Source organism: Uranotaenia lowii, chromosome 3 (assembly GCF_029784155.1).
Source record: "Uranotaenia lowii strain MFRU-FL chromosome 3, ASM2978415v1, whole genome shotgun sequence".
Taxonomy (NCBI): domain Eukaryota; kingdom Metazoa; phylum Arthropoda; class Insecta; order Diptera; family Culicidae; genus Uranotaenia; species Uranotaenia lowii.
This window is the reverse complement of record NC_073693.1, coordinates 281,727,536-281,753,849: the sequence shown is the minus strand read 5'-3', so window position 1 is coordinate 281,753,849 and position 26,314 is coordinate 281,727,536. Positions and strand designations below refer to the sequence as shown.

At 33.0% G+C, this 26,314-nt stretch overlaps 1 protein-coding gene across 1 annotated transcript in view; it reads right to left on the bottom strand.

Moving 5' to 3' along the window:
• Positions 1-26,314, bottom strand: part of LOC129750792 (zinc finger protein rotund-like) — a 152,168-nt gene that overhangs the window by 46,993 nt on the left and 78,861 nt on the right. The window contains exons 4-5 of the mRNA XM_055745866.1: positions 25,235-25,283; positions 24,677-24,933 (exon numbers count right to left, since the gene is read on the bottom strand). Of these exons, the coding sequence (XP_055601841.1) occupies positions 24,677-24,933; positions 25,235-25,283 (306 nt within the window). The remainder of the gene's footprint in view (positions 1-24,676; positions 24,934-25,234; positions 25,284-26,314) is intronic.

The following is a 26,314-nucleotide window of genomic DNA, read 5'->3' as shown; positions in this document are numbered from 1 at the left end:
GCATGAGGGATGCAAACGCATTTTGCAAACAGGACTAACTACGCTGCTGGAACCGATCGGGGAAAATACAGATGCGAATTCGACTCGACACTGACGTTGCTGTTGCGGTGATGATGCTCTTTGGGTTTGGGAAAGTGTGTAGCCTTTTGGGATTTTTTTTTGTTTTTTCATTCACATCTCTCTTTATTTTTACGAAACATTTTGTGTTTGCTTTGGGCTTATCGAGTGCGATGCCGGGACTTGGTTGCACTTCCTCGCACTAAATGGATTGAAAGAAAATAAAAGTCGAAAAAGCGGAAATTTTTCGGCAATGCATGACCGTCGCTGGATTCCCAGACGGTTGTGGAAACGGAAATGGGGGTGTTTTCTTGCTGGTAGAGTTTGAAAAAAAAAACGAATTTGAAAAATTATCCGTTCTTTATTCTCTAGAACAAATAAAAAGGGAGTTTGGACCGATCAATACAATAGGAGTATGACTCGAATTGAAATTACATGATAGAAACATTCAACAATCACATTTGATGGAACTTTCTGGCATTTCAGACTATGATTTGGAGTCAAAAATTGAGTAACACTGTTCACAAAACCATTTCTGCTTTACTAACATCTATCAACAGAACCAAATTTGAGTGATCTTCGAAGATTTTGGACAAAAAGTGATATTTTTCCATGTGTGGAACGTATTCTCCATCATCATTTTCCAATTTTCGATAAATAATCATCAAGTAAAATAGAGGTACAATAAAAATTTGTTTCTTATAGATTAGTCTTGATCCCTTTGGCTTGAACATCTTTTTCCCAATTGAATGGAATAAAATAAGATTAGTTTAAGATAAATACGAAAACTAGTGGCTCCAGAGAGTGCGATTTTCTTATACAGTGAATCCCCATTTTTGTCACCCTCATGACGCATTTCAAGGTAACAAATTGGGAACAGTAACAAAATTGGGTAATTTTAAAAAGCAAAATTTTAATTAATCCTGATGAAATTTATCTGCGAACATTATCTGTAATATAAATTTTAAGATAATTGTCCTGACAGTTTGATTAATCTTATTTATTTCAACAATTCATTTCAATAAGGCTGGAACAAATATCAATTTCTTCTTATGTCACAACCCCCCTCCCCCCTTCTTACAAATTTCCAAAAAACCAGAAGGGAAGACAAAATAAATTTAAAGATTTTTTTTGGAAATTTTGAAAAAAAATTCCGATAGTTTTTAATACCAAAAATCGAATTTTGGAAGATGGGAGTTATATCACTTTTTGTATTCTTGATTTTAATGAAGTTTTCGATAAAAATTTATAGGTGTGCAATGATATAGTATGAGTACAAGCTTTCGTGCAGTTTATTCCAATTTATTTGTTTTTCGCATTATTTTTCAATTTCCCCACTTGCGATGTTTCAACTCAGAGTGACAAAAGAAGGATTTGAAATTTGTTCCGGCTTAATTTATTTTTGCATTTGAATTGAAATGAGATAATGAAGCTATTTTTGAATGAGTTACGGTTAAATGGAATTTTCCGTGTTCAGTGTTATCGTCCACAGAAAATTGATCAAATATGATTTATCCAATCATTTATAAAAATTACTTACAAAATAATTGTATTTCTTTTACCTTGCTATTTGCAACTTCAATTAACTTCAACCAATGTTGCGTTAATTTTGTGAAGTGTTAATATTTATATTCAAAAGTTAAATATATTTTATAGGGTAGTTCTTAGCTAAAAGGAAGCCTTTAAAAGCGAAAACTTCAGTGATTCCACACCCTAATGTTGATCCATTTATCAAGGTTACAAACTGTACAAAATTTCACTTGGATTGGACAACTCTAAGGCTTTCTTCAAAAGATTCTAAGTTGAAAAATTTATGAAAAAAATTTCCATTAAAAATTGTTATGAATTCATGCAAAACTGTAAAAATCCGTTAAAAAATATAAAAGTGAAAATTTTAACCCTTAGAACAACTTTTTAGAAAATCAACAAGTAGTTTTGAGCTAAGCCACTGGGATGACTTTTCTTAGCAATATACTTTAAATTTGAATCTCTTACAAAGTATAAATCTTTAACAAACAATCTGCCAAATAGAAAGAAGCAACTATGTCGTCGGCTCGTTAAGTTTAAACAAATAAACTATTTGAATTAATAAACGATGGAAATTTAAAAAAATCTGTCTTAAATATCATTAAGCGATTATCATACATGAAAAAATAGCCTTCCTCTCCGTTTAAAAAAAAGCCATTTGGCCAAAATTACTATTTAGGTTGTATCTTCAAAACCGATGTTCACAAATTATACCATTTTGGATTCGTCTATATGTTCACTATCAATTCACGACGAAAGAAATGCATTATAATTTTAATGACGCCTGGTAATTGAGCCGAATAACAAAATGGCCGAATAAGGATGGCCTTTTTGATCGAGGCAATCCCGATTTTAATATTGAAATGTCTTTATGTCAGCAAAATTTAAGCTGATTTCAAGATTCATTTGAAATTGCTAATATTTTTGGTTTCTTATGTCATATCTAATGTCTAGAAATATGAAGAAAAATTAAAAATCGTTAATGTTTCTTTGGAAAACCATTGTATTTTTTACTACATAAATAGAATAAATAATAAAACTGAGTCAATAAATTATTAAGTCTTTTAAAACATGAAAACCAAAGGAAACTGATTAAATTAATTTTTTTTGTGATATTTCTATCCCATTAAGAACCGCGAAAAGCACACAATAAGAGATTCCAGAAATTTGCTGAGCTGCTGAGTATTTAAACAAAAAATAATTAACTGTGCAGATATCAAATTCTTGAGTTAATTGAAGTGTCATATTTGATTTCCTTCAATATTATTTTAAAATAAATTTCACATTTCTAAGTATGAATTTTCAGTGTAACAAAAAGCGTGGAGTAAAAGTTGATAAACCTCAGATTTGGTCCTCAATTTGTTCAAATTGACTTTGGGTTTGACTTTGTGTGACGATGTGTGACGAGAGGGGGGGTAGGGGTTCAAGTAAAGCTACGTAGCTTTAATTAAATATCGAAAAAAAAAACCAAAATTATTTTGAGTCATTTAAAAGAGGACACGAAGTACTGGTCATCACTCCGGAGGACGATAGAGAGTGGGTGGAGGCAGTTGACATCGCAGATGCAATTATTTCAGTCGAACAGCCGAGGGAGGAAAGCTGCTCAACGATTTCATTGGAATCCAGAATGGAGATAATTTGGACCGACGCACACAGGGGTTAGGCTGTCTGGCAGCCGCCAAAAGAATACTGCCACTGGGATACTGGTCCATGTCGTACGAGGCGACTTATCCAGTACTTCCGTGATACGTTTATCTCATATTTCTGTCTATTGGAAATCAATTATATTAAAAATTAAAAAAGTTAGTTTTTCTAACTCACTACTAGGTGGATTAATCAATTTTTCAAAAAAAAACCAATTTTTTAGCCCTTGTGATGTTGGTCATTTGTTTCGAAGACACTATAGGTCAAAAACGTACCGTTTCGGCAGAAAACAGTTTTGATCCCCTTTTTCATGTTTTACCCCTGTGTGCGACGCAACTGATTGAATACTTAAATACTAGCTATCCTGTTTGTTGAAAGGTAGCTTGATTTTTTTTGACGGATTGATATGCTTTTTTAAAATTCCATTTATAACTTCTTTCTCTTTTTTTTTTTGTTTTTTTGTATTATTCTTGCAAAATGCTTTTTTGTCCCCCTCCTCTCCCTCCGTAGACAAGTGTGGACATTTGGCAAACCCCTACCCCCCTCCACAGATGTGTGGACAGATTTAAGAATGTTTTTTTTTTTCTAAATCTAATTTGACCGTTAAAAAACACTACTTTTAGCCGTTTTGTTATTGAAATGGCTGATTTAGAAAAAAAACAAATAAGCATTTCCTGATAAAAAATTATTTTAAATTATCATATTTATCACTTGCTTTTAAATGGCTACTAATTGTTGAAACTTAAACTGGATATTTAAGTGAATTATTTCGTTATTTTGATTTAAACATCTTAATATCTATTCAGCTTCGAGTCAAGTTCAGTATTTCGACGTGCACATAACCCAAACCCCAACCCCCCTCTCCGTGGACAAACGTGGATATTTTCATACCCCCCCCCCCCTTAAATTGTCCACGTGGTATGTGAACAGCCCTTGATAATAAATGTAAAAATTAAACACCGATTTTTAAAAATGGGGGGGGGGGGGTGTTTATTAAAGCTTCGTTATTACCTAAGGGGGGGAGGTCTATGACTTTGTGACGAAATGATACGAGGGGGGAGGGGGGGTATAAAAACTCCAAAAAAAGCTACGTCATTTATGGATATTCCCTAAGTCGTTTTTGAATTTATGAAAAATCAAGAATTTTATGATCTACAAAAATGATACTAATTCAAATATGGGATCAAGTTTTGTCCTAATTTTTTATGCAAAGTAACATGGAATTACTCGCTGATAGAAACTGTAGAAAACATCGAGTTGCTAAATTTACCTGAATAAAATGAATGAAAGAAAATTGAGTCAACTACTTCATTCTCGCCTATCATTTTCAACCAATTTTCTGAAAAGGTTCAAAATATTTATGGCAGAATTGTTTATCATTTATGAGCATCAAATGTTAAGATTTTTTTTATTAAATTAAATAAGAGGAAAACTAACAAAAGACAACTATATTCAGAGAGACATTTTTTTTAATACCATTTGTATGCTTCACCCAATCGTAGTAAAGTTCAAAAGTACACTGACATAATTAATTTTGCGCTTGATTCATAGAAATTGATCCCTCTTTTTTTATTATCATAACCAGCTGACGCAGTGTGCTCTGCTACACCTTCCAGAAAAAAATAAACAAAATGTGTAAATTTTTTTTATTTAAATTGTAGGTGAACATCTATTTTAAAGTAAGAACTGCAGCTAGAGATGATTTCATCTTGTTGAGTAAAACTTCATCATTAACATTGTTTTTCAAGGTCTGAAATTTGTCTGTGTTTTTGTAAGATTAATGAGTTCTGTAATAATGCCATAATGTATGATTTGTTGGTATGGATTATCCACTCTCTTCCTCTTCCAAAGTGGGAAGGGATCATGAACTTTTCATTTTCTTGGGCTTTTGTTGGCTAGGGTGGCTCATGAACATTTGAATCCAATTGTTTGATGAGTTTTCGAGTTATGCCAAACAACCTCTCTTATAAAAGATGGTCCCTTTTGATTGATAAGCTAAGGTTGCCAGATTGCCCTGTTTTATCCGGATATTTTATACTAAATTTAGGAACAGTCCTGCCCGGATTTCATTGAAAAGTGCCCGGATTATTTCCCTTTATTTGGCAAATTAAACAAATCAAAAAAAAAAAAAACAACAAAAACCTCCAAAGCGAAATTTTTTGGGGCAAGTTTTATAAAAATAATCATGAAAGGATTTTTGAAAGCCTAAAATACGGTTTAAAATCAATCGATGAGTTTTGATGAAAGAAATTTTTTTTCTTGATTTTTGTTGAGATATTTCTGAGTTTTGACAAAATTTGCCCGGATATTGCCCGGATTTATAGTCGTCAACTTGTTCGCCGGTTTGTTCGGCCTGGATACGTGCTGAAAAAATTCTGGCAACCTTATGATAAGTACCGTAAACCGGGGGAACTTTGATCACTTTTTATATTCGTTTTTGAATATTTTGGAAGGGATTGCTTTTTCGTAAAACCTGAAAGTATTAAAACACTTACTGAGGTGAGGATTATAAAACGTGATCATTTATTGCAGTAAATTCAAACGACATTAATGGTTATAATTAAATATTTTTTGCAAAACCAGATTTTGATTTTCGGAGTAACTTTGATCACTATGATTTTTACGTACCTCAACATCTTCAAAATTATTGTTATGGTGCCATTCAGCACAGAAAGCTTAAAACTTCAATAACAGTAACTTTTGTGAAGAGTAAACTGATTTTTTCAACGTTTTTTTATTCAAAAACATTTATAACCAAAAAATGGACAGTGTTGCTGAATACATCTAGGGGTAAAAATTATAAACATTTCTCAAAATTTTTTGTCCTCAAAAACAATTCAAATTTTACCAATGACCATCAAAATAACACTTAAATTAATCCTTAACCAAAAAAAAAAATTAACTTTCACATAAAACAACCCATTTGTTCCCAAATGCCTAAATTTGTTCAGGAGAGATGTTTGTTTGTGAGCCTTCGAAAAACCAGATATTTTAAGCTTTTAAAATAACATTTTTAGTAAATCTTCTAATAACAACCAAATTCAGCTTATTTGTAACTAAATTTATAGGCTTTCTAACGTAGTAAATAATTTTCAGATATTTTTACTTTATACTTAGTTGATGATGATTATCTGCAAAATTTCATATTGATCATAGTTCCCCCAGTTTACGGTACTCGATTTATACTAAAAATAGCTTTATGGGAGCACCCCTCCCCTTTTTTCCCCATCTTCCTTTACTGAAAAAAAGTAGGCGTTTCTTATAATCATGAACAGAAAAACCCTCCATTTCTAAGATAAGTTCTCGAGTTGGGCAAAAAATTGTATAGGAGCCTTCCTCCTCCCTTTCTATCCTCCCAATGGAGAAGGGAGGGGTCTCAAATTATCATACAAATACTCCTTGTTTTACTTTTGCTTGAAGAGTTTTCCAGTTATTTATTATAAATACAGAAAACTCCTCCCTACCCTTCACACTGGAAGGGTAAAGAGATATCGAAGATTCAGGGAAACATTTATCATATCCAAATACCTTTCCATGCAAAATTTGTTTCCATTTGCTCGATTTGTTATTCAGATAAAAAAATTGTATGGAAGCCCCCTTCCTCCTCTATTATTTTTCCACTGCAAGGAAGAAGGTGTTCCAAATAATTTTAAAACATTTATCGTTCCCAAATATCCTTCCATGCCAAGTTTGGTTCCATTAGCTCGATTAGTTTTCCAATTATGCAAACAATTGGAAGACAGTCCCGCTCTCCTCTATTATACTCCGCAAAGGAAGTACATAGTGATGGGTGCCAAATATTCATTTAACCATTTCTCGTATCCTAATACCATTTCATACCACATATGGTTCTATTTGCTTGATTAGTTTTTGAAATACGTAGAAAAATGGAAGAGAGGCCCTTTCCTTTTTTCTTTCTCTCAACTGGAAAGAGAGAGGGATCTCAAATAATCGTAGAAATATTTCTAGTACCCAAACACCTTCCCTCGCCAAATTTGGTTGATCGGTTCTCGAGTTATGCAAACATTTGTCTAGTAAGTAAGTATGTAAGTAAGTTAGTTAGTAAGTAAGTAAGTAAGTAAGTAAGTAAGTAAGTAAGTAAGTAAGTGAGTAAATAAGTAAGTAAGTAAGTAAGTAAGTAAGTAAGTAAGTAAGTAAGTAAGTAAGTAAGTAAGTAAGTAAGTAAGTAAGTAAGTAAGTAAGTAAGTAAGTAAGTAAGTAAGTAAGTAAGTAAGTAAGTAAGTAAGTAAGTAAGTAAGTAAGTAAGTAAGTAAGTAAGTAAGTAAGTAAGTAAGTAAGTAAGTAAGTAAGTATATAAGTAAGTAAGTAAGTAAGTAAGTAAGTAAGTAAGTAAGTAAGTAAGAAAGTAAGTAAGCAAGTAATTTAAGTAAGTAAGTAAGTGAGTGAGTAAGTAAGTAAGTAAGTAAGTAAGTAAGTAAGTAAGTAAGTAAGTAAGTAAGTAAGTAAGTAAGTAAGTAAGTAGGTAAGTAAGAAAGTAAGTAAGTATCAGAATGGGGGTAGGCTTAATTGTAGCACGTTATCCTAAATATGATTTAAAAATCGATTTCGTCTTTGTTTAGAATTTGATGCTTTGGGGTAATATTGATCAGTCTCTATTTCGACGGTTTTAATGAGTTATCTTGATCATAATGAATACAAAACACCTTCAAAATATTTACAAACGCTAGTTTATCAATTGCTAAGGCAGTTCGGAACAAGCTCAAATGATATAAAAGTAATCATGAAACTCTACAAAATTGAACACAACACTTTTGGTGGCTCAAAAATACTGAAATTGTTACTTTTGGTCCAGTGAGTTCTAAGATATACAATGCTGAATTTCAGTGTTTCTTGATTAAAGTTTCATAGCGGTCCACAAATTAAAGATAAAATACATCGCGGCCCTTAATGTGGTAAGGCCGAACAACAATAAAAATCGAAAGATGGGCAAGGACTTACTCTTGGAAAATGTTCCTTTTTTTTAAATATATAAAATTTGAGGTTAATTTTTGATATTTCAAAAAAGGAACATTTTCCAAGAGTAAGTCCTTGCCCATCTTTCGATTTTAATTGTTGTTCGGCAACAAAATCACTGCAAAACTCTCACATAAATAAATTTTCCTGCTTCTAGATGCTTTGATTTCATTAGGAAGGGCATTTGTTTGTGAGCCTTAAAAGATAGATATTTCAAGATTTTGAAGATACATTTTTACTTACATTTGGAATTTTCAAAAACAAACCAACTTTTTCCGAAATTGAAACTCAACTTATAGGTTTTAAAACGTGGGAAAAAGTTTTGAGATATTTTGACTTTAGGCCCTTGCTCAAGAAATTTCAATCGTGCTTAACCTTTTCGTAGTTTTTGAGTTTAAAATTGTTGAAAACAATTTTCAGATATCTAAATTTGGTTGATGATGAAAAACAGTGATTATGCCCTGTTTTTGTTCTCAAGATATTTATACAACTAACTGCGTTTAAGGTTGATATAGAAGGTACTTAAACACTATGGAATGTCCATATCTTTCGGTTCTGGTCAATATCTAAGCATTTAAGCTTAACTAATTTCATTTTAGTTCCCTGTTGAGGTTGCTTTAGAATTTTGTTTCACAAAAAAATAACAAACGTTTACTCGACTCATCAGAACTGATAAAAGGCGCGAATCCAACGCGTCGAGTGGGTGAAACGAGGGTGGCCTGGAAAAACAATTCTGCCGATGTATTGGTGGAAAAAATCGCATCTCAAAAGGATTGCGGAAGGGTGGGTAAAAGATCCCGAAAACGTGAGAGCCGGTAGGTTGAGCTAGTTTGAACTGGTTGGAAAAAATCCCCCAGCAGATTGAGGAAAAAATCTCATTTCGATGGTAGTGCGGTTTGGAAAGGAAAAAATCCTGCAGAATTTTTTCGCGGGAGTTCGAACTTGCAAACGAAGGTTAGGTGAAAAAAGGAAATTTCGCCGACTAGTGAAACAGAGCAAACGAGACGGAGTACGAGAGTTGAAATAATCGGCAGCCAGCAGAATGATATGCAAAGTAAGAAAAAAATATTGCGTCAACCTCCCAAGTACATGATGATGATGATGATGTTGGTGGAGATGATGATGACGAGGGTCAGTAGCGAAAGAAAAAATACATAATCGAAAATAGGAGCGATCCTCCCAAAAGGATAAGATATGTTGCATTAATTTAAAGTTTGGACTTAAAATTTTCAACTTTTAAGAGTCTGAGATTTTAATCAAACAACTTAAAAAAACCCGACGTTTCGACCTTTTTTGTGTTCTTTTTCAAGGAAGTTATGGTCTGAGAATTTAATCAAACATTTTTTTTTATTTAAAATATCCGACATTTCGCCCATTTTTTTTTTGGTCTTTTTTAAGAGATTTATCTGTCTGCTGTTATTGTCAATAGCATTTTTTTCCAACGGTCGTACACTGGACACCTAGCCGTTGATTGAAAAAAACATATTGACTATAACAGCAGACAGTTATACAAAAAATTGGATGGATACGCTGTTATAGTCAATATGTTTTTTTCAATCAACGGCTAGGTGTCCAGTGTACAACCGTTGGAAAAAAATGCAATTGACAATAACAGCAGACAGATAAATCTCTTGAAAAAGACCTACAAAAATGGGCGAAACGTCGGATATTTCAAATAAAAAAATTGTTTGATTAAATTCTCAGACCATAAAAAGCCGAAAATTATAAGATTAAAGCATCTCCCCGGTTGGAAACATAAATTTATAATTTAAAATCTTAAAACAAATTTATTCAATTGGGGTCAAAGATGCAAAAAGTTATCGTTAAATGAATAAGGTCTCAAACAAAAAAAAAGTCATCATTTCAATGCGCAGTTTTAACGAAAATAATTCATAATTTTGTTTAACTTTTACTCAGTGTAACCTGAACTTTAAAAGCACCAATGGCAATAGGAAGCGTCAACGACAATCAAAGCTAACACCATTGTTTTATAAAGTTAATTTGAAAAGAGCCCAGCACTTTTCCAACTGCATTTGAAAGCCAACCATACTGGACCCGAAAAAATAGGGAAAACCTTGGCCGAGAACATGTAGGAAAAATTTCGTCTAAAAATCAAGAAAAAAAGACAGTGACTCTCCTTCTGCACTTTTGCTGCTGCTGCTTCACTCGCTGTTTGTCGCACGACTACACGCACAAATGCAACAACTCAACTTCCACCGTTCGGGTTCCAATCCAAGTAAGTTGTTATGTAGGAGTGGGCAAAATTGGGGGTGAATTTAAAAAGACATAAAAATACTGAAAAAAAAAGAGTTGAAAGCGGCGTTGAGGTTGGGAGGGAGACACGCTAACCACATTCCGACATCGTCGTCCCCTTGGAAACTGACCAAGCCGGAAAACCTAGCCGAACAGTCAGCCAGCCAGAGGAAAAAAAATCGCTCACGTTTCACGCTTTTCCGCGAGCATTCCCTCTTTCTGGTCCATTGGATTTGGTGCTGGAAAGGGTTATAAAAGTTTGCTGCTTTCGAAATGTGTTGTGTTCGTCCGTTAGTGGGAGCTCACTTTTTTTTCCGCTGTGTATGTAACCAACAGAGAGTACCAGTGTAAAGCGTAATACTTCCACAAGAGGATGAGAGACTCCGAGAGTGAGTCGGTCCGAGAGGAAAACAAAACAACTGAAAGGAATTCCCCTTTGCGAAACAAAGGGTTCAAAGGGAAATTAATCGTTCTATTATTTCTTGATTTTGGCCTATTGTTCTGTGGTAGCTTCGCTTCTCTCGGCTTGCGTTCGTGTGCGATTGCTGTGGATTTAGTTGTGGGTGGCCGATGAGGTTATGTGTTTCGCATCGTAAATGGTACTCAGCTCATTTGCTAGACGATGCTTTTGAATAAATGACTGATAGTTTCCCCTCAAAATTTTGAGAAGTCATTAATGTTCCTTCTAATCTCAACGCCAAGTATGGCATACCAGCTTAAAGTCACAATGAACCCAAAAATGGTATAAACTTTAGGTTACGAGGAAGAATGACCTTAATGGGTTAAATTCCTATTAAAAAGGAAAAAAAAACTTCAGGTTATTCATTATATTGTATAATCTCCTAAAAAAGTGTTAGCTACACGGAGAAAAAAGTATGGAATTTCCAACAATTATCCACTTATATTCAATCATATATCTGATTGATTGTCGACTAACATGGCCGTAGGAACGGGGGGGGGTTTTGGGGGTTAAACCCCCCCCCCATGAGGGTCCAAAAAAGCAAGTGAGGTATTATACTCTACACTCAAAATTTTGAAATCATAATCAAATTATAATAATAGCGAGAAGTTTTTCAAGAGTAACAATCTAGACTAAAACCTAAAGCCAAAACCTCAAAAACCCATCCCAAGTTCAAAATTCAGCTACAGTTACTCAAAACTTTCTCACTTGTTCAAAGGTTGCCAGAATTTTTTCATCACGTATTAGGGCCAGATAAATCCGGGCTAATTTATATAAAAACCTTGCTAAATCCGGGTAATTGATTGAAAAAATTGTCGACCAAAATCCGAGCAATATCCGGGTAATTTTGGACAAAACCCAGGAATTACTTATCAAAAATCAAGAAAAAAAAAGATGAAGAAACCAAAAATTTGGACGCATAAATGGAAAAAATTCAAACACAATTTGTTTTTTTTTATTTGATTTGAGAATGAGATTTAAGCCGGGCAAAATCCGGACTTTTCTAATGAAATCCGGGCAACCGGGTCGAACCGGACTTTTCCCTAATTTTATATTAATCATCCAGGCCAACCCGATTAAAATCGGCCAATCTGGAAACCTTATCTTGGAATTCAGGTCTGAATACTAAATTCAAAATTAAACCCATTTCCATTTTTGAGGTTCTGGTTTCATATCCCCACAGCCAAAATTGTATTTCTACATATTTTCGTTTTTTGGATTCTGTATCAATTTTAGGATTCTTGATTTTCAGTTCGAATAATCACAAGAAATTGGGAATGAAAAGCTGTTTTTAAATCCTGGTCAAATTTGGTTTTGCATTTCATATCAAATTTGAATCATGTTTTCGAAAATCTTATGCATTTTCTATGTTTAGATAAAAGATTTCCGAATATGAAAAAAAAATTGTTTTACATTCAAATTTGAAGTTTTTAAAGCTCTTAAGTGGAGATCCGAAATTGAAAACTTAGATTTAGATTCATCATTTGAAATTCACCTTCTAATTCAAATTCACAAAATAGATTAAAAACAAATAATTGAAATAATGAATGAAGATTAAATCAACTCAACAGAATTTAAATAAAAGATTCACGAATGAGTGCTCTTAAAACGGCTTACAAAATTCTGATCTGTAATTAAGATTCGTAAAACGTATGTTTTGTACATTTCAGAAATCGTATAGAAATTCGGAAAGAGATTCAAAGTTCAATTTTTGAAATCAGGTTCAGAATTCAGGTTCAAAATTTAGAAAAAGATTTAGCTTGTGAATGAGTTTTTCAATCATCTAAAAATCACAATTATAATGTTTATTTTTTTGTTTTGATCACCGCACTTCCTAATGATCCTTTTGCTTCCTTTTCTTTTTTTAGTAATGATCACCGAGAAACATCAATAAAAAAAAATCGTAAATTTAAGGTAGAAATTGAGTTAATTTTCTAAGTTTTGTTTTATGCAATATATCCCAAATAATATTTAAAAAAACCATCCACACGATTTTCATAATGGAATTGATTCTTTATGAAAAATATTTGCTGTTAAAGAAATGTGTACCTGATCTTCACGTAAAATATTTGCACAAAATTTTATATTTTCCCGGTGTATTTTAATATTTTCACGGTGTATTTTTTAACATTATCAATATTGTAGTTTTTAAAAGCCAAGTTTCAAAATTAAAACATAATTTAAGTTAAAGTTTACACCAAGCAAATTTGATCCGATTTTTTTATCTCTTACTGTCTGTTGGGAAAATTTGATTTATTTCATGAAAAGTTAGAAACTTGGAACTTGCAAAAGAGTTTGGAAGATTGGGCTTGTTTGAGTTGATCATAATTTTTTTTTTTAATGGCAAGCTTCTTAAAAAAGAGCTTATTTTATGCTTAAATCAAATAACTTTGATCTACCAGACCCTTGAACAAATTCAAACATTTTACCCATCGTTGAAAGCAATTCCATATTTTGTTTCTAAGAGTCTTATTATAAAAATTTAGCTCACCTTTTAGGCTAAGGACCACTTTTTTAAATTTGATACGAAAACTATTAACGAGTACTTAAAAATAAATAATCATATAGATACAAACATAATTTCTTTGAATTTTTGTTTGTATTCGTTTATTGTGGGAAAAAAATTATAGGTAAAAGTCAGTCACTAAAACCCCCCCCCATGAGTCGGTTCTTCCTACGGCCCTGTCGACTAACTATAACTATAAAAATTTCAACAATACATATTATAGACATCCTGATTGATTTTGTACATTCAACAATATATATAATTCATTCAACTATGATAGTATGATTGATTCTGTGCATTCAACTATAAATATAATAGATTCAACTATAATGTACGATTGATGTCATACATTCAATATTAATCATAGTAAATTCAACTATAATAGTATGATTGATTTTAATGTAAATAAGATAGATTTAATTATAATAATATGATTGATTCAATTGTAAATCTGGTATATTCAAATATAATAATATGATTTATTACCATAAATATGTTGGATTCAATAACATTTATATGATAGATTCAATGAAGTTAACTATAAATATTGTTAATTTAAATTCCGTTTTTTTGCCACCAATGTCAAGAACTGCCGGCTGAGCCCTTAAACACAACCACGATCGCTGCAAAAAACACGTCTCACATTTTTTATTTTTTCCTTTTTGCTAATGAACAAGGATTACAATATGGTATTCAAGTATCACACAATCAATCATGAAAATATTGTTGAATTTACTTTATTTAAAGTTCAATGCCAAGAATCAATCATACATTTGTAGTTGAATCTGTAATATTTACGGTTTAATCAATTATATTACTACAGTTGAATATATCATATGAGGTTTAGAACCAAAGGGGTATAAGTGACAAAATGGTCAATTTTGAGTTAATGATGCCAAACGATTTTTCATATTTCAATCTATATTTGATGGTTTTTTTTTGTATTTTTTAAATTTTCTTTATATAATTTAACATTCAAAAGAATAATAATTTTTTTCGAAAAATGTATGGGAAATGGACAAATACAACAATTTTAAAGAGTGTTTTCTCGAAACAAGCTTTTATGCACTTATACCCTTTTGGCACCAAGAGCCTCATATGTATAGTTAAATGTTAGGGGTCAACCAGATATGTACAGTTGAATCTATTATATTTAAAGTTGAATACCGGAAATCAATCATACAATTGGAGTTGAATTTAACATATTTTCAGATGAATCAATTATACCATTACAATTGAATCTATCATATTTATAGTTGAATGTGAGAGGTCAACTAGCAATGTATAGTTGAATCAATTATAGTTATAGTTGTATGACTAAAATCAATCATACAAATGTAGTTGAATTTATTGAATATTAACAATTGAATCGATTATACCATTACAATTGATTCTATTACATTCATAGTTGATTTGCAGCAGTAATAAGGGCTATCGAAATAAGTTTATACAAAAATGGGTTAGAACTTTTAAATTTCTTCTCTTATTTTGCATTTTTTACAAAATATCTATTCTATTCTATTTTACTTATTTAGTGAGGATTTTAAAAATCTTGGTCATTCTTCCTCTTGTCACAAAATATCTCTGATTAAGTTCAATAAGATCAAGGGAGAAGAAGTGGTAGTGTTGCAGAACCCTCCTCCCCTCATCACTCCTTTTCGAAAGATATTTACGTTCCATTTTATTGGTTGATTTTTGAAAATTTGATCATAATTGAGGACCAAAAATTCGGGCAAATTTTGCCAAAACCCATAAATAACTAAACAAAAATCAATAAAAAAATGGAAAACAAAATCTTTATCAAAACTCATCGACAGATTTTTAAACGTATGAATGACTTCCAAAAAACGTTTCATGATTATTTTTAATAAAACTTCAAAAAAAAAAGGCATAAAATAAAAATTGTTTAAAACACAATTTATTTATTTATTGTTTGATTTTCCTAATGAATTAAATTCAAGCATTTTTCAACATAATCCGGGCAACCGGGCCGGGCCAGACTGTCCCCAAATTTTGAATTAAATGTTTTGGAAAAATCCGGATAAAAAAGGGGCAATGTGGCAATCTTAAATTATTTGTGGTTTATGTTTTAAAACTTTGAATGATTGTAAAAATTTCTAGATTTAACTCTCTGGAGCCACCCTCAAACCAAAATTTTCCTTAATATCCAAAAAAAAATTTTTTATTTTAGTTTGTTGAGTGATTTTTAATATTTTCTAGAATTAATTTTGGTGCTTTGAAAGCTTTCCTGATTTTTTTTTATAAGCTCTGTATCAAGACGGGGGTAAAATCTAGTTTGATTTTATTTTTTTGAAATGTGATAAGGGAAGTGAAACGACTCTCTGGTAAATAATCTAAAACGGTTAAAATTTTCAAGTTTCTTGTAAGATAAATCAAGATCTAATGAATCTACAACTTAGCCAAATGTCAAACAAACTTTAGCTGTGCTTTTCTGTACAACTTAATAAGTATATTTACTTCACCCTTCCAAATAAAAGAACTCAAATAAGGTCACTTAAACTCATATTTTTATCAGCCTTTCAAGTTTTTTTTTATCCGAAAGGTTCTTTGTACCCCTCAGAACAATCAAAACACTCATCGGCATAGAGATTGTTCCCCGAAGTTGTGAATCTGAATTTTAAAGTTTTAATTATTTCTAGTTAAAACAGCTTACATACTGCAACACCAAACGGTCACCAAATGGAGCCGTCTTGTGAAGTGGACAGTTCGTTCCATCAAGTCTCATTCGGTGGTTTTTGAAGGTAGGATAAAAAACAAAACGGGAACCTTTTTCCCATAACCTCAGATAATCCTTTCGTTCAGTTCCCTCGAGCGTTGGACGTTTGGTTTTACCCCCTTTCTCTATTCAAAATAATGGAAACAAAAAGCGTGATCCAAACTTTCCATTTTCGAGGATAAACTTTTGGTTAACGAAAATATAGCCCCGTGTGGTGGGAAAACTTTCGCCCACACACACACACCGCAAGCTCGTTTGATTTCGATGGTTGCAACCAACCGATTTTTTTCGCTGTTGTTAATTCTCGCTTCATTCCACCTTTCCGAAACAAAAGGATAGAAAAGTGTGACTTTTTCAATGGGATTTTTTTTCCTGCACAAATGAACAAATTTTCAAAGGCTAAATAAGCAAACGAAGGGTGAATAAAAGGAAAAAAAAATGCTCCCAGCACCGGGCAGAGGTCCTTCAGGCTGAATGTGGCAGCGTTAGAAGGGAAAAGTTCACAATTCCAATTTCAAAGAATTTCGCACACAACTCAGGAGAGCAGCCATCAGCAAATTTTTCACTTCCCTTTCATTAAGGTTGATTGAGTGTTTGTAATTAGTTGATAATGAGTTTTTTTTCCTGCTCTTGCTTGCTTGCTGCTGGCTGTCACTGACTGACTTGCACCTTGTGAGATTTTGTGAGTGCGAGTGACTTTGCTTGGTGACGAATGGCTGCACTGAGCCTGATGTACTGATGTCGATTTTCGGTGGGGAAAGATCGGCTTTATTTCCGGTGAGAATAGAAGGGTACCGTTGCCCATTCAGGTGTGCAGTGCGATGGAATTGATATCCGGTTTTGTGATGTCAGGATTCGAGGAATAATGACATGAAGGCAGGTATTGACCTTATATCAAAAACCGTAGGCTCCAGCCACAATCAAACGACATTGGTTTAATTTCGGAGTTTTCGAACTTTGCTTTCAGATATTTTTTGTTTCAGTTTAACAGGTTTTCAGTCGAATTCCTTGAATTTATTTTTGTAACTCTATTGCTGCTCTTTCTTATTTGGTAAATGTTTGTTTTTTTTTTGGAAATTTTTGTTGATATTTGTAAATGCAAAGACTCAAATCGTCCTTTATAGAGGCATTTTGGGCTCGAATCGTACCTTGGTCTGCCAGCAGGCTCAAAAAAAGACACAGGGGAAAGTCGGGTAAAACGGACACTTTCAACATTTCGAAAATTATAATGTTTGGCACAAATCTAATGATGGGAATATGTTTGCCCAAGTGAATCAACACATTCGAGACCCTTGGTTTATTTACATCAGACAAGGTCTCAAAATAGTAAACAAAACAAACAAAAACTTTGTGGATCCATTATTTGATGTAATTTTCTGAACTCAGAAAATAGTTCATAACTCGCAACATTTGTGAACATTTCAACCGTTTTTATAATGGAGTATTTATCAAACTTCTCTTTAGCCAACTTTAGGAAAATCAGCCAATTTCGCTTGAAGGGCTTGAGCAACGAACGTTTTGAAAAAAAAAATCCTAAGGCGGGTAAGACGGACACATAAGTTTCTTCAGGTATTTCAATTTTTTCTTCGGTTTGATCCACCATGTACCTTCAAAAGACTTTGGCAAAAACAAACGTGGGTTGGAAAGCGCTCAGCATCTCAAACAGGCTACAAAACTGTAAAACTTGGATCCCCGGACGGCGCCTATATGAAACAGAATTCCAAAAACCACACTGTTTCGCTTCTGGACTCGTACCTTTTCTACGCAGTATCCGTTTTACTCGACCATTTTTGAAAAGTGTAATTTGCATGTTTTAGAAAATCAGATATTGCTTTTTTGCTTTTTGCAGATGGCAGTTATGGTTGTTTGCTATCGCATTCACCATTGGAATAAGAAAATTTTCTTCATCGATATTGCTTCCATAGCATTTAGAACAAGCATAAAAATTAAAGTTTCCTGAAATGGTCGGGTAAAACGGACACTGCTTAAACAAAGTACATTTTGCCAGAAAAAATGTTGAAATAGTACATATTTTTGTAAGAAAAGTATTAAAGAACGTGTTTAAACCAAAATAGAATCAGCTGGTCCTAGTCCAGAAGCGAAACAGTATGGTTTTCGAAATTCCGTATTTTATAGGCGCTGTCTTCACCAGGGATCCAGTTTTTACAGTTTTATAGCCTGTTTGAGACGCTTAGTGCTTTTCAACCGACAATTGCTCTTGTCAAGGTTTTTTGAAGACATATGGAGGATTAAACCTATGAAAATTTTGAAATATCTGGAAAAATTTGTGTCCGTTTTACCCGACCTTGGAATATCCGTTTTTCCCGCCTTAGCAACTTTTTTTTTCAAAACGTGTGTTACTCAAGCTCTTTGATCGAAATTGGCTGATTATCCTCCAGATGGTTATAGAGAAGCCTAACAAACACTCCACCTTTGAAAACGGTAGAAATTTTCGAAAATGTTGAGAGTTATGACCAATCTTCTGAGGAGAGAAAATTACATCAAATAGTTGGTCCTCAAAGTTTTTGTTAATTTTGATAAATTTATGAGACCTCGCTTGATGAAAATAAACAAAGAGTCTCGAAAGTAATGACACACTTATAAGAACATATTCTTATCATTAAATTTGTGCCAAACATTGTTAATTTCGAGATATTGAATGTGCCCGTTTTACCTGACTTTCCCCTAGGTAATTTATTCTAGTTTATTATAAATTTCAAAATTAAGTAGATATGTCTTACCATGGCCGTAGGAACGGTGGGTGTTTTGGGGGTTAACCCCCCCCCCCCTCATGAGTGTTCGAAAATGTCATAAAAGGTTCTTCTGTAAACTCGAAATTTTAAATTCATAATAAAATTTCGATGAACGACTCAAGTAAATCAAAAGTAACAAGCTCGACTCAGAACTAAGACCAAAACCTCGAAATCTTATCCCAGGTCCACAATTCTACTATAGATTTTAGATAACTTTCTCACTTGTTATCTTAATGACTGTACTCAAAAGGCGCTATCAAAAGTTATACACATAATAAGTTGGTGTATAAATTTTGGGTAAAGTCGTTAGTCTCCAATATCGAATTTTTCGAATATCGAAGATTAGATTCACTATGGTTGCCTGATTGCCCGAATTTCGACCGAAAATTTACTTATTTATTTTTTTTAATTTAAACTCATTTACAAATACAAAGAATAAATTAAATTGTGTGATAACAATCTTGACTTTTACGTCAAAAACTTTTTTTTTAACAAAGTTTATCCAAATAAACTGGCTGATGTGTTTCGATTAAAACAAACTACTTTTCGAGTTTTTTCTTCTTGATTTTAATTGAAGAACTTACAAATCTGTCCGGATATTGCCCAGATTTTGGGTTGTAAACTTTGAAATCGTGAGCCCGGATTTTGCAAGGTGTTAAGATAAAATAGCCGAGATTTTTCCTGCCCGTATAAGTGCGGAAAAATACCTGGTGAACTTAGGTTTAGATTATTTCCAAAGCTCTGGTACCGTTTTTTTTCATAAATCTAAATTTGTTGCCCGTGACCGGATTGTGGAATCTGAATCCAGTTATTGTTCTTGATTTCCAGTTTGGTTCATCATTGAAACAAAATCATGATCCGAATCTTGGTTTTGCATTTAAAACTAAAATATGATTCATATGAACTCATTGTTCCGGAATATAAGAAATATATTTAAAATAACAAACCAATGCTATAAAATAAGATCTTAACTCATTTTCTAAATTATGTTCCTTGAAAAATCTATGGTTCAATTTTTTACAGGATTTCATTAATGAAATAAAATATTAAAGATAGATTAATGTTGATAAAATAACTTGTACTTCATCTTCGAGTTCAGGAAATACATTTCATTTTTTTGTTGTTAAACATTATTTTTATTAAAAAAAAAAATAAAATAAAAAATACAACTAAAATCGGAATGTATCGAGTATACAAGAGTTAAAAATAAATCTGTTTTGAACCCCAAAAAAGTTTCTTTGCAAATAAAGCCATCAAGATACCATATGCATTTTTAAAAATAAAAAAAACTTATCACTTTGAGGACATATTTTTGAAAGTTATGGTTTGAATTGAATAACTATTAATATATAAGAACTTAAACCCGAATAATGAGATATTTTTAGTGTCACTTTTTTCACTATTCTTTATTTTTATTTCGAAATTTATTATAGTTTATGATATTTAGCTTTATTTAAAATATAAATCTATCCTATATTTTTATGTTGGGGTCCGATTGAATACTTTGACCGCTATCCCGAATTTTCCAAAAAAAATCTAACTTTCAAAAAATGATATCAAATTTCGGCTTTGCTTCGCAGTATCTCAGTTCTCAATAAACCGATTTGTTTTGACTGAAATTAAAGTTTTTTTTTCGTTAACCCTTATCCAATCTTGAGTGTCAATATGACAGAATTAGTAGTGCCGCGGCACCTCAAAAACACCTCAAGTACAAAATTCTGCTAAATCTTTTCTAAATTTTCTCACTTTTTCATAGAAACTCAGGCTGAATATTTAATTTTAAACCAAATCCATTTCGGAGGCTCTGGTTCCATATTCCCATATACAAAATTGTAAATCTATTTTCATATTTCAGATTTTGTATCCCGTTAAGGATTCTAGATTTTCAGTTCAAATAATCACAAAGAATTAGAAATGAAAAGCTGATTGGAAATCCTAGTTAAAATTTGGTTTTGCATTTTATATTAAATTTGAATCATGTTTTTCGAAAATCATATGCATTTTCAATATTGTGATCATAGTTTTACGAATATGAAAGAAAGAAAAATTTTGTTTCATATTCAAATTTGAAATTCCTAAACTTAATTCTCACACAAAGTTTAAACATTCAAAGCTTCCAAATGGCGATCAGATTCAGATTTATCATTTGAAATTCATATTTTAATTCAGATTCACAATATCTAACATGTATCTGATCTTCACCTGTAAAATCTGCATACAATTCTATTTTTTCTAGGTGCATTATTTAACATTATTAATATCGCAGTTTTTTTTAAGCATAATTTCAAACAAAAATCATAAATTTTTTTCAAGTTTGAATCAATCAAATTTGATCCGTCAAATTTTTTTTGCTTACCCTTTTTTTGGAAAAATTTTTCCAGCCGTTTTCATCAACAGTTAGAAAATGGAATTAGGAAAAGAGTTTAAAAGATTGGGCTTGTTTGATTTGAGTATAGAAAAAATATTCTGAAAGAAATTGAAGGCTACCCTAAAAAGAACTTATTTTATGCTCAAATCAAATAAATTTGCTCTATCAGACACTTAAACAAATTCTAAGATTTTCACCATCGATGAAACCAAAATCCACATTTTGTTTCTTAAGCTTAATTTAGCTCACCTTTTTAGGACCATTTTTTCAAAGTTTAATACGATTTTATACGAAAACTACTAATGGGTTCAAAGAAATGAATAATCATATAGTTACAAACTTTTTTTTGTGCATTTTTGGGCAAAAAATTATAGGTAAAAATCGATCACCAAACCCCCTCCATGAGTCAGCTCTTCCTACGGCCCTGTATTAAATTATACCATACTGAGAAAATGTCTTAATATAATCCCAAATGGTCTCAAACACTAAACCAACACTAAACTTATACACCTTAATAAACCGACATTTTAACGCTAACGTGTTATTTGCTTCATTAAACCCATGAAGGATGTGTTCAACTAAATGTGTTTTTAAAGCTTTGCTTAGTGATTTATCTCTTATTTGTTCAATCCAATTTTGGAAAGAATTTTTTTTTCTCATGTTGTTATTCGAAAAAAAATAAAATAAACGGATGAGCAGAAATGCGAAGGAAAAATACCCAATATTTTCAAAACTCTTTACTAGGATTCATCATGATGTTAATAGTTGGAATTTTTCAGAATTTTTCAGTTATATTAATTTTGTTGTTGTTATGTTAATATGTCATTCCGAATGATTATTAACCAAACAGTTGGCGACCTGGAATTGGTTACATATCTGGTATAACTACATGCGTGATGCTTTTTCTTGGAATTGAACTTCGTAGCTATCAGCTGAAAGCAAGGGTTTTGCAAATCGGCCAACAATTTGAATTGATAAATAAGGACAGACAGTTAACTAACATATTCTAACATTTTCAATTTTTTCCATTTTCATATTTTCTAGAACTTCTTGGAACGAAATATTATGAAACAATTCTTTATATATAAAAATGAATTTATGTAATTAATTTGCGTTTTTATCGGTGAGGGTTAAAGAGTTGAAATGAAAGACGGATAGAAGATCAGAAGAAAATTCTAAGGTGGTGAAAAGAGCGAAGAGCATTTGGAATAGAAGCTTGACCACATACTGAATTCTTTGTCCCGCACCGATTAACTGTATTGAAGATGTAGTACCCAATAGACAAAGAATTTAGTATGTGGTCAAGCTTCTATTCCAAATGCTCCTCTCTCTTTTCACCACTTTAGAATTTTCTTCTGATCCTCTATCCATCTTTCATTTCAACTCTTTAACCCTCACCGACAAAGCCGCAATTTAATTTCATAAAAACAAATTTACCGTGATTTCTCTTCTTAAATAAAAATGAACTTCTATCTGTCTGTCTGTCTGTCTGTCTGTTCCCTATAGACCCGGGAACTACTGAACCGATTTACGTGAAACTTGGCAGATGGGGGTATTGGAGGCTGGGGAAGGTTCCTAATATGGTTTGAGACCCCTTCCGCTAACAGGAAGGAGGGAGGAGGTCTCCCAAACAAAAGAAACGTGTTTGAATCATGCGAGAATGAAAATGGAATTTGGTATAGGAGTGTATTTGGTATCGAGAAATGTTCCTAAGATGGTTAGGTACCCCTCTCTTCTTCCAATGAGGAAAAAGAAAGCGAAGAGGGAGGCTTCCATATAATTTTTCGCACAACTCGAGAACTAATCATGCAATCAGAACCAAATTTGGTATGCGAGGGGATATGGGTAGGAAAAATATTTTAAAGACAGTTTGAAACTCCTTTCTCTTTCCAGTGTGGAGATAGAAAAGGACATACAATGTTTTGTTAAATTTGAGAACTTCAAGCATATGGAACCAAATTTGACATGGGTGGTTATTTCGGGAACGAGGAATGTTTTTATGATAATTAGGGACTCCACTCTCTTCGATTGGAGAGATACGAATGGGGGAAGGAGGTCTACCTTACAATTTAATGCATTATTTGATAACTAATCATTCAAATGAATCCAAATTTCACATAGGAAGGCATGAGGCTACGAGTCAAGTTTCTACGATGTTTCTCCCTTCTTCTTATCCACGCCATCTGTCCTTCCACTGGCGGGATAAGAAGAAGGGAGGGAATCTCTTTTCTATGCATTACTCGAAAACTAATAGAACAAAAAACCAAATTTATCATGGAAGTATATTCGAGTACGAGAAATGTTTTTTTTAATGTTTTGAGATCCCTCCCTCTCTTCAACGGGAAGAAGGGAGGAGGGAAGTTTTCATACAATATTTTTGGATCACTCGAGAACTTATTATTCAAAATAGCAGAGGTTTTTTGAGTTAAAATAAAGATTGTGTAAATCTTTTTCTTCTTTTCACTGATTCGATAGGAAAGGGGAAGGGGAGCTCTCATACCATTTTTTAAAATGACTCCAGTGCTAATCTGGCAAATTGTAAAAAATTGCGAAAAGTATGTAAATACCAGAGGTATTTCTCAGATGATTTGGTTCCTCTCACGGGTTAGAAAAGAGAAGATAGGTTTCATACGTTTGTTTTGATTTGAAGAGCTCATCGAATAATATTAACCAAATTTTGGAGGGGAGAGTATAAGGGTACGAGAAATGATTCTATGGTTATTAAAAAGAGGGGGGGAAAGGAGATCCGTACAATTTTTTGTATAATTTGAGAACTTATCCAGAAAATGGTGAAGCAAAGCACACCAGGTCAGCTAATTATTTTTATAAATTTAACTTGGAGAAATCCGTGAAAGATTTGGTAGTTTATCCTCTCTTTCAATTTTGGTTTCTGATTTCATCGGGCTTAAACATGCTTCATTTGCTCGATATGAACAATTCATTTCACCACCCAGTAATTATTCATCATCATTACTTTGCATCTTGCCTTTTCAAAGTTCAGGAGAAAGATTATCCTTCTTGGAAGGTCAATCAACGTCCGATGGAAAAACTTTGGATATGTTTTTTTCCCTCTACTTTGCTAGCTAAGTAGAAGATGAAGTTTGGGTGCCGGCGGCTTGTCCGTCCAGTTGAGCCGTCCCTTTAATTAGCGCACTCTCGCAGCCCGATTGAAGGCTGACCCATTAATTATGTATCGAACGTTCATTTCCCGTAACCGGACGAGGGAAAAATCCCAACCCCGGTCCCATTTGCCCATTGAGGTGGGGTTGGTAATGACCACTGAACGAGCTGATCCTATTTCTCAATTTTTAACAAGAGAAGAAATAATTTCGCAAACGCTAGCAATTTCATAATCACTTTGATTCTTTCGTTTAGATAAGAGTTTAGTTAAGCTTACCTGAGGGCACATTTTGCACTGGTACTTCCGGCCTGTTCCATTCGGGAGGCCCGGTCCGAGCTTGGTGGCGCTGATGGGTTGAGGAACTACCAGGAGGGCTGCGGAGTTCGGATGCACGTGGTGACCTCCGGGGGATCCGTTGGCTCCGGGAGCTCCTCGGGTTCCATAGAGTTGGCTCATCTGAGCCGCCGATTGCATTCCATGGTGATGGTGATGATGGTGGTGGTCCAGCAGCCGGCCATCGTCGATCATGTGACCTTTTTGAAAAAACAAGACCCAAAAAAGTTTTTTTTAGTGAAGTTTACGTTATCGACTGTTTTTTGATGTTTAATGTTTATTTTTTGGCTGTTTTTCGGACTTGGAATTCAGGCTGTTTGCTTAAAATTAAAGACCGAAAAAAAGCCAAAAATAAAACTTTTTTTTAATGATGCATGCTATGTATAAGTAATATTTAGAGGCAAACTACCGATGTTCATAAACTCAATCAGAAAAAAAGATGAGTTGTTTTGAAAGTCCTAAAATAATATTTAATGGGATAAGTTGATGATAATTGGCTACCTTTTTGTAGATTATTGTGATGATGATGGTCAACCGCGTTCATTTTGGCCTAGAGTTGAAGAAAAAACAATAATTATTAATATTGCAAGTATGTAATGTATAGATGTTCTTTTTCTATTGACTAGTAAAGGTACCGTTAACTGATAAAAAATAATCGAAAAGTGATATCCTTTTTTACCTTCTTATGAAAATATGCATTTTTATCAACAACAATATGCATTTTCATCGACAATCTACTTAAGATATTATTATATTTTTTGTCAACTTATCAATCTGGTTGACTTGAACATGATACTTTTTGACACAAATTTTTAGCTACAATTTCGAAGAAAATAGTAAAAATAAAATACAAAGCAATTGGAAAGTAACATACAACGCCTCTTCTACATCCTTATAACTTCAACATATGATTCCTGTTGATTGCATGATACTCTTCATTTGCATTCACGCTTCTTAGTAAAACTGTACCAAAGTTTCTAGAAAAGATAAAAACCAAACAGGAAAAATCTTCACTAACATGAACGCTTACATATCCAACAAATGGAGGCATTTGAAAGCAAAAAGAGATAAAAAGCACCGGAAATGGAACATGGTTCAGATCTAGGCGTTTGGTTGGCACACACTCAACTGAAAACAAAAATCTTCAGGGAGGAAGGGAAGTTGGTAAGAAAAAAAACGGGTCTGAAGCTGTGATTGCAAAATAAGAATGCAATTCTTGGGCTGGAATGTTTTTTTCCGTCAAATGGTTTGAGTTAAAAAAGAAACAGGACAGACGGAACACACAGAAAAAAAGGCTAGAAAACGCAAAGCTTAAACCAAACAGAATATGCCACAAAAACGTCTCACTCATTCCAGAAGGTCTGTCTCTATCTACTGAACATACATAGCTTCACACAACATCAATCGGCGTGGGGGTCCTTGGAATATGATGATTCGATGCGAAAGGAAATTGAGGTTTTTCGGGATGCTTCGCCGGGATGTTCGGGAAAATGCATTTCGAGTTTCACCCCCACACAGGAACAAATGAGTCGATAGAGCAATTTTTAATAGAGCTTCACCGGAAGAAACTGAAAAGAACTG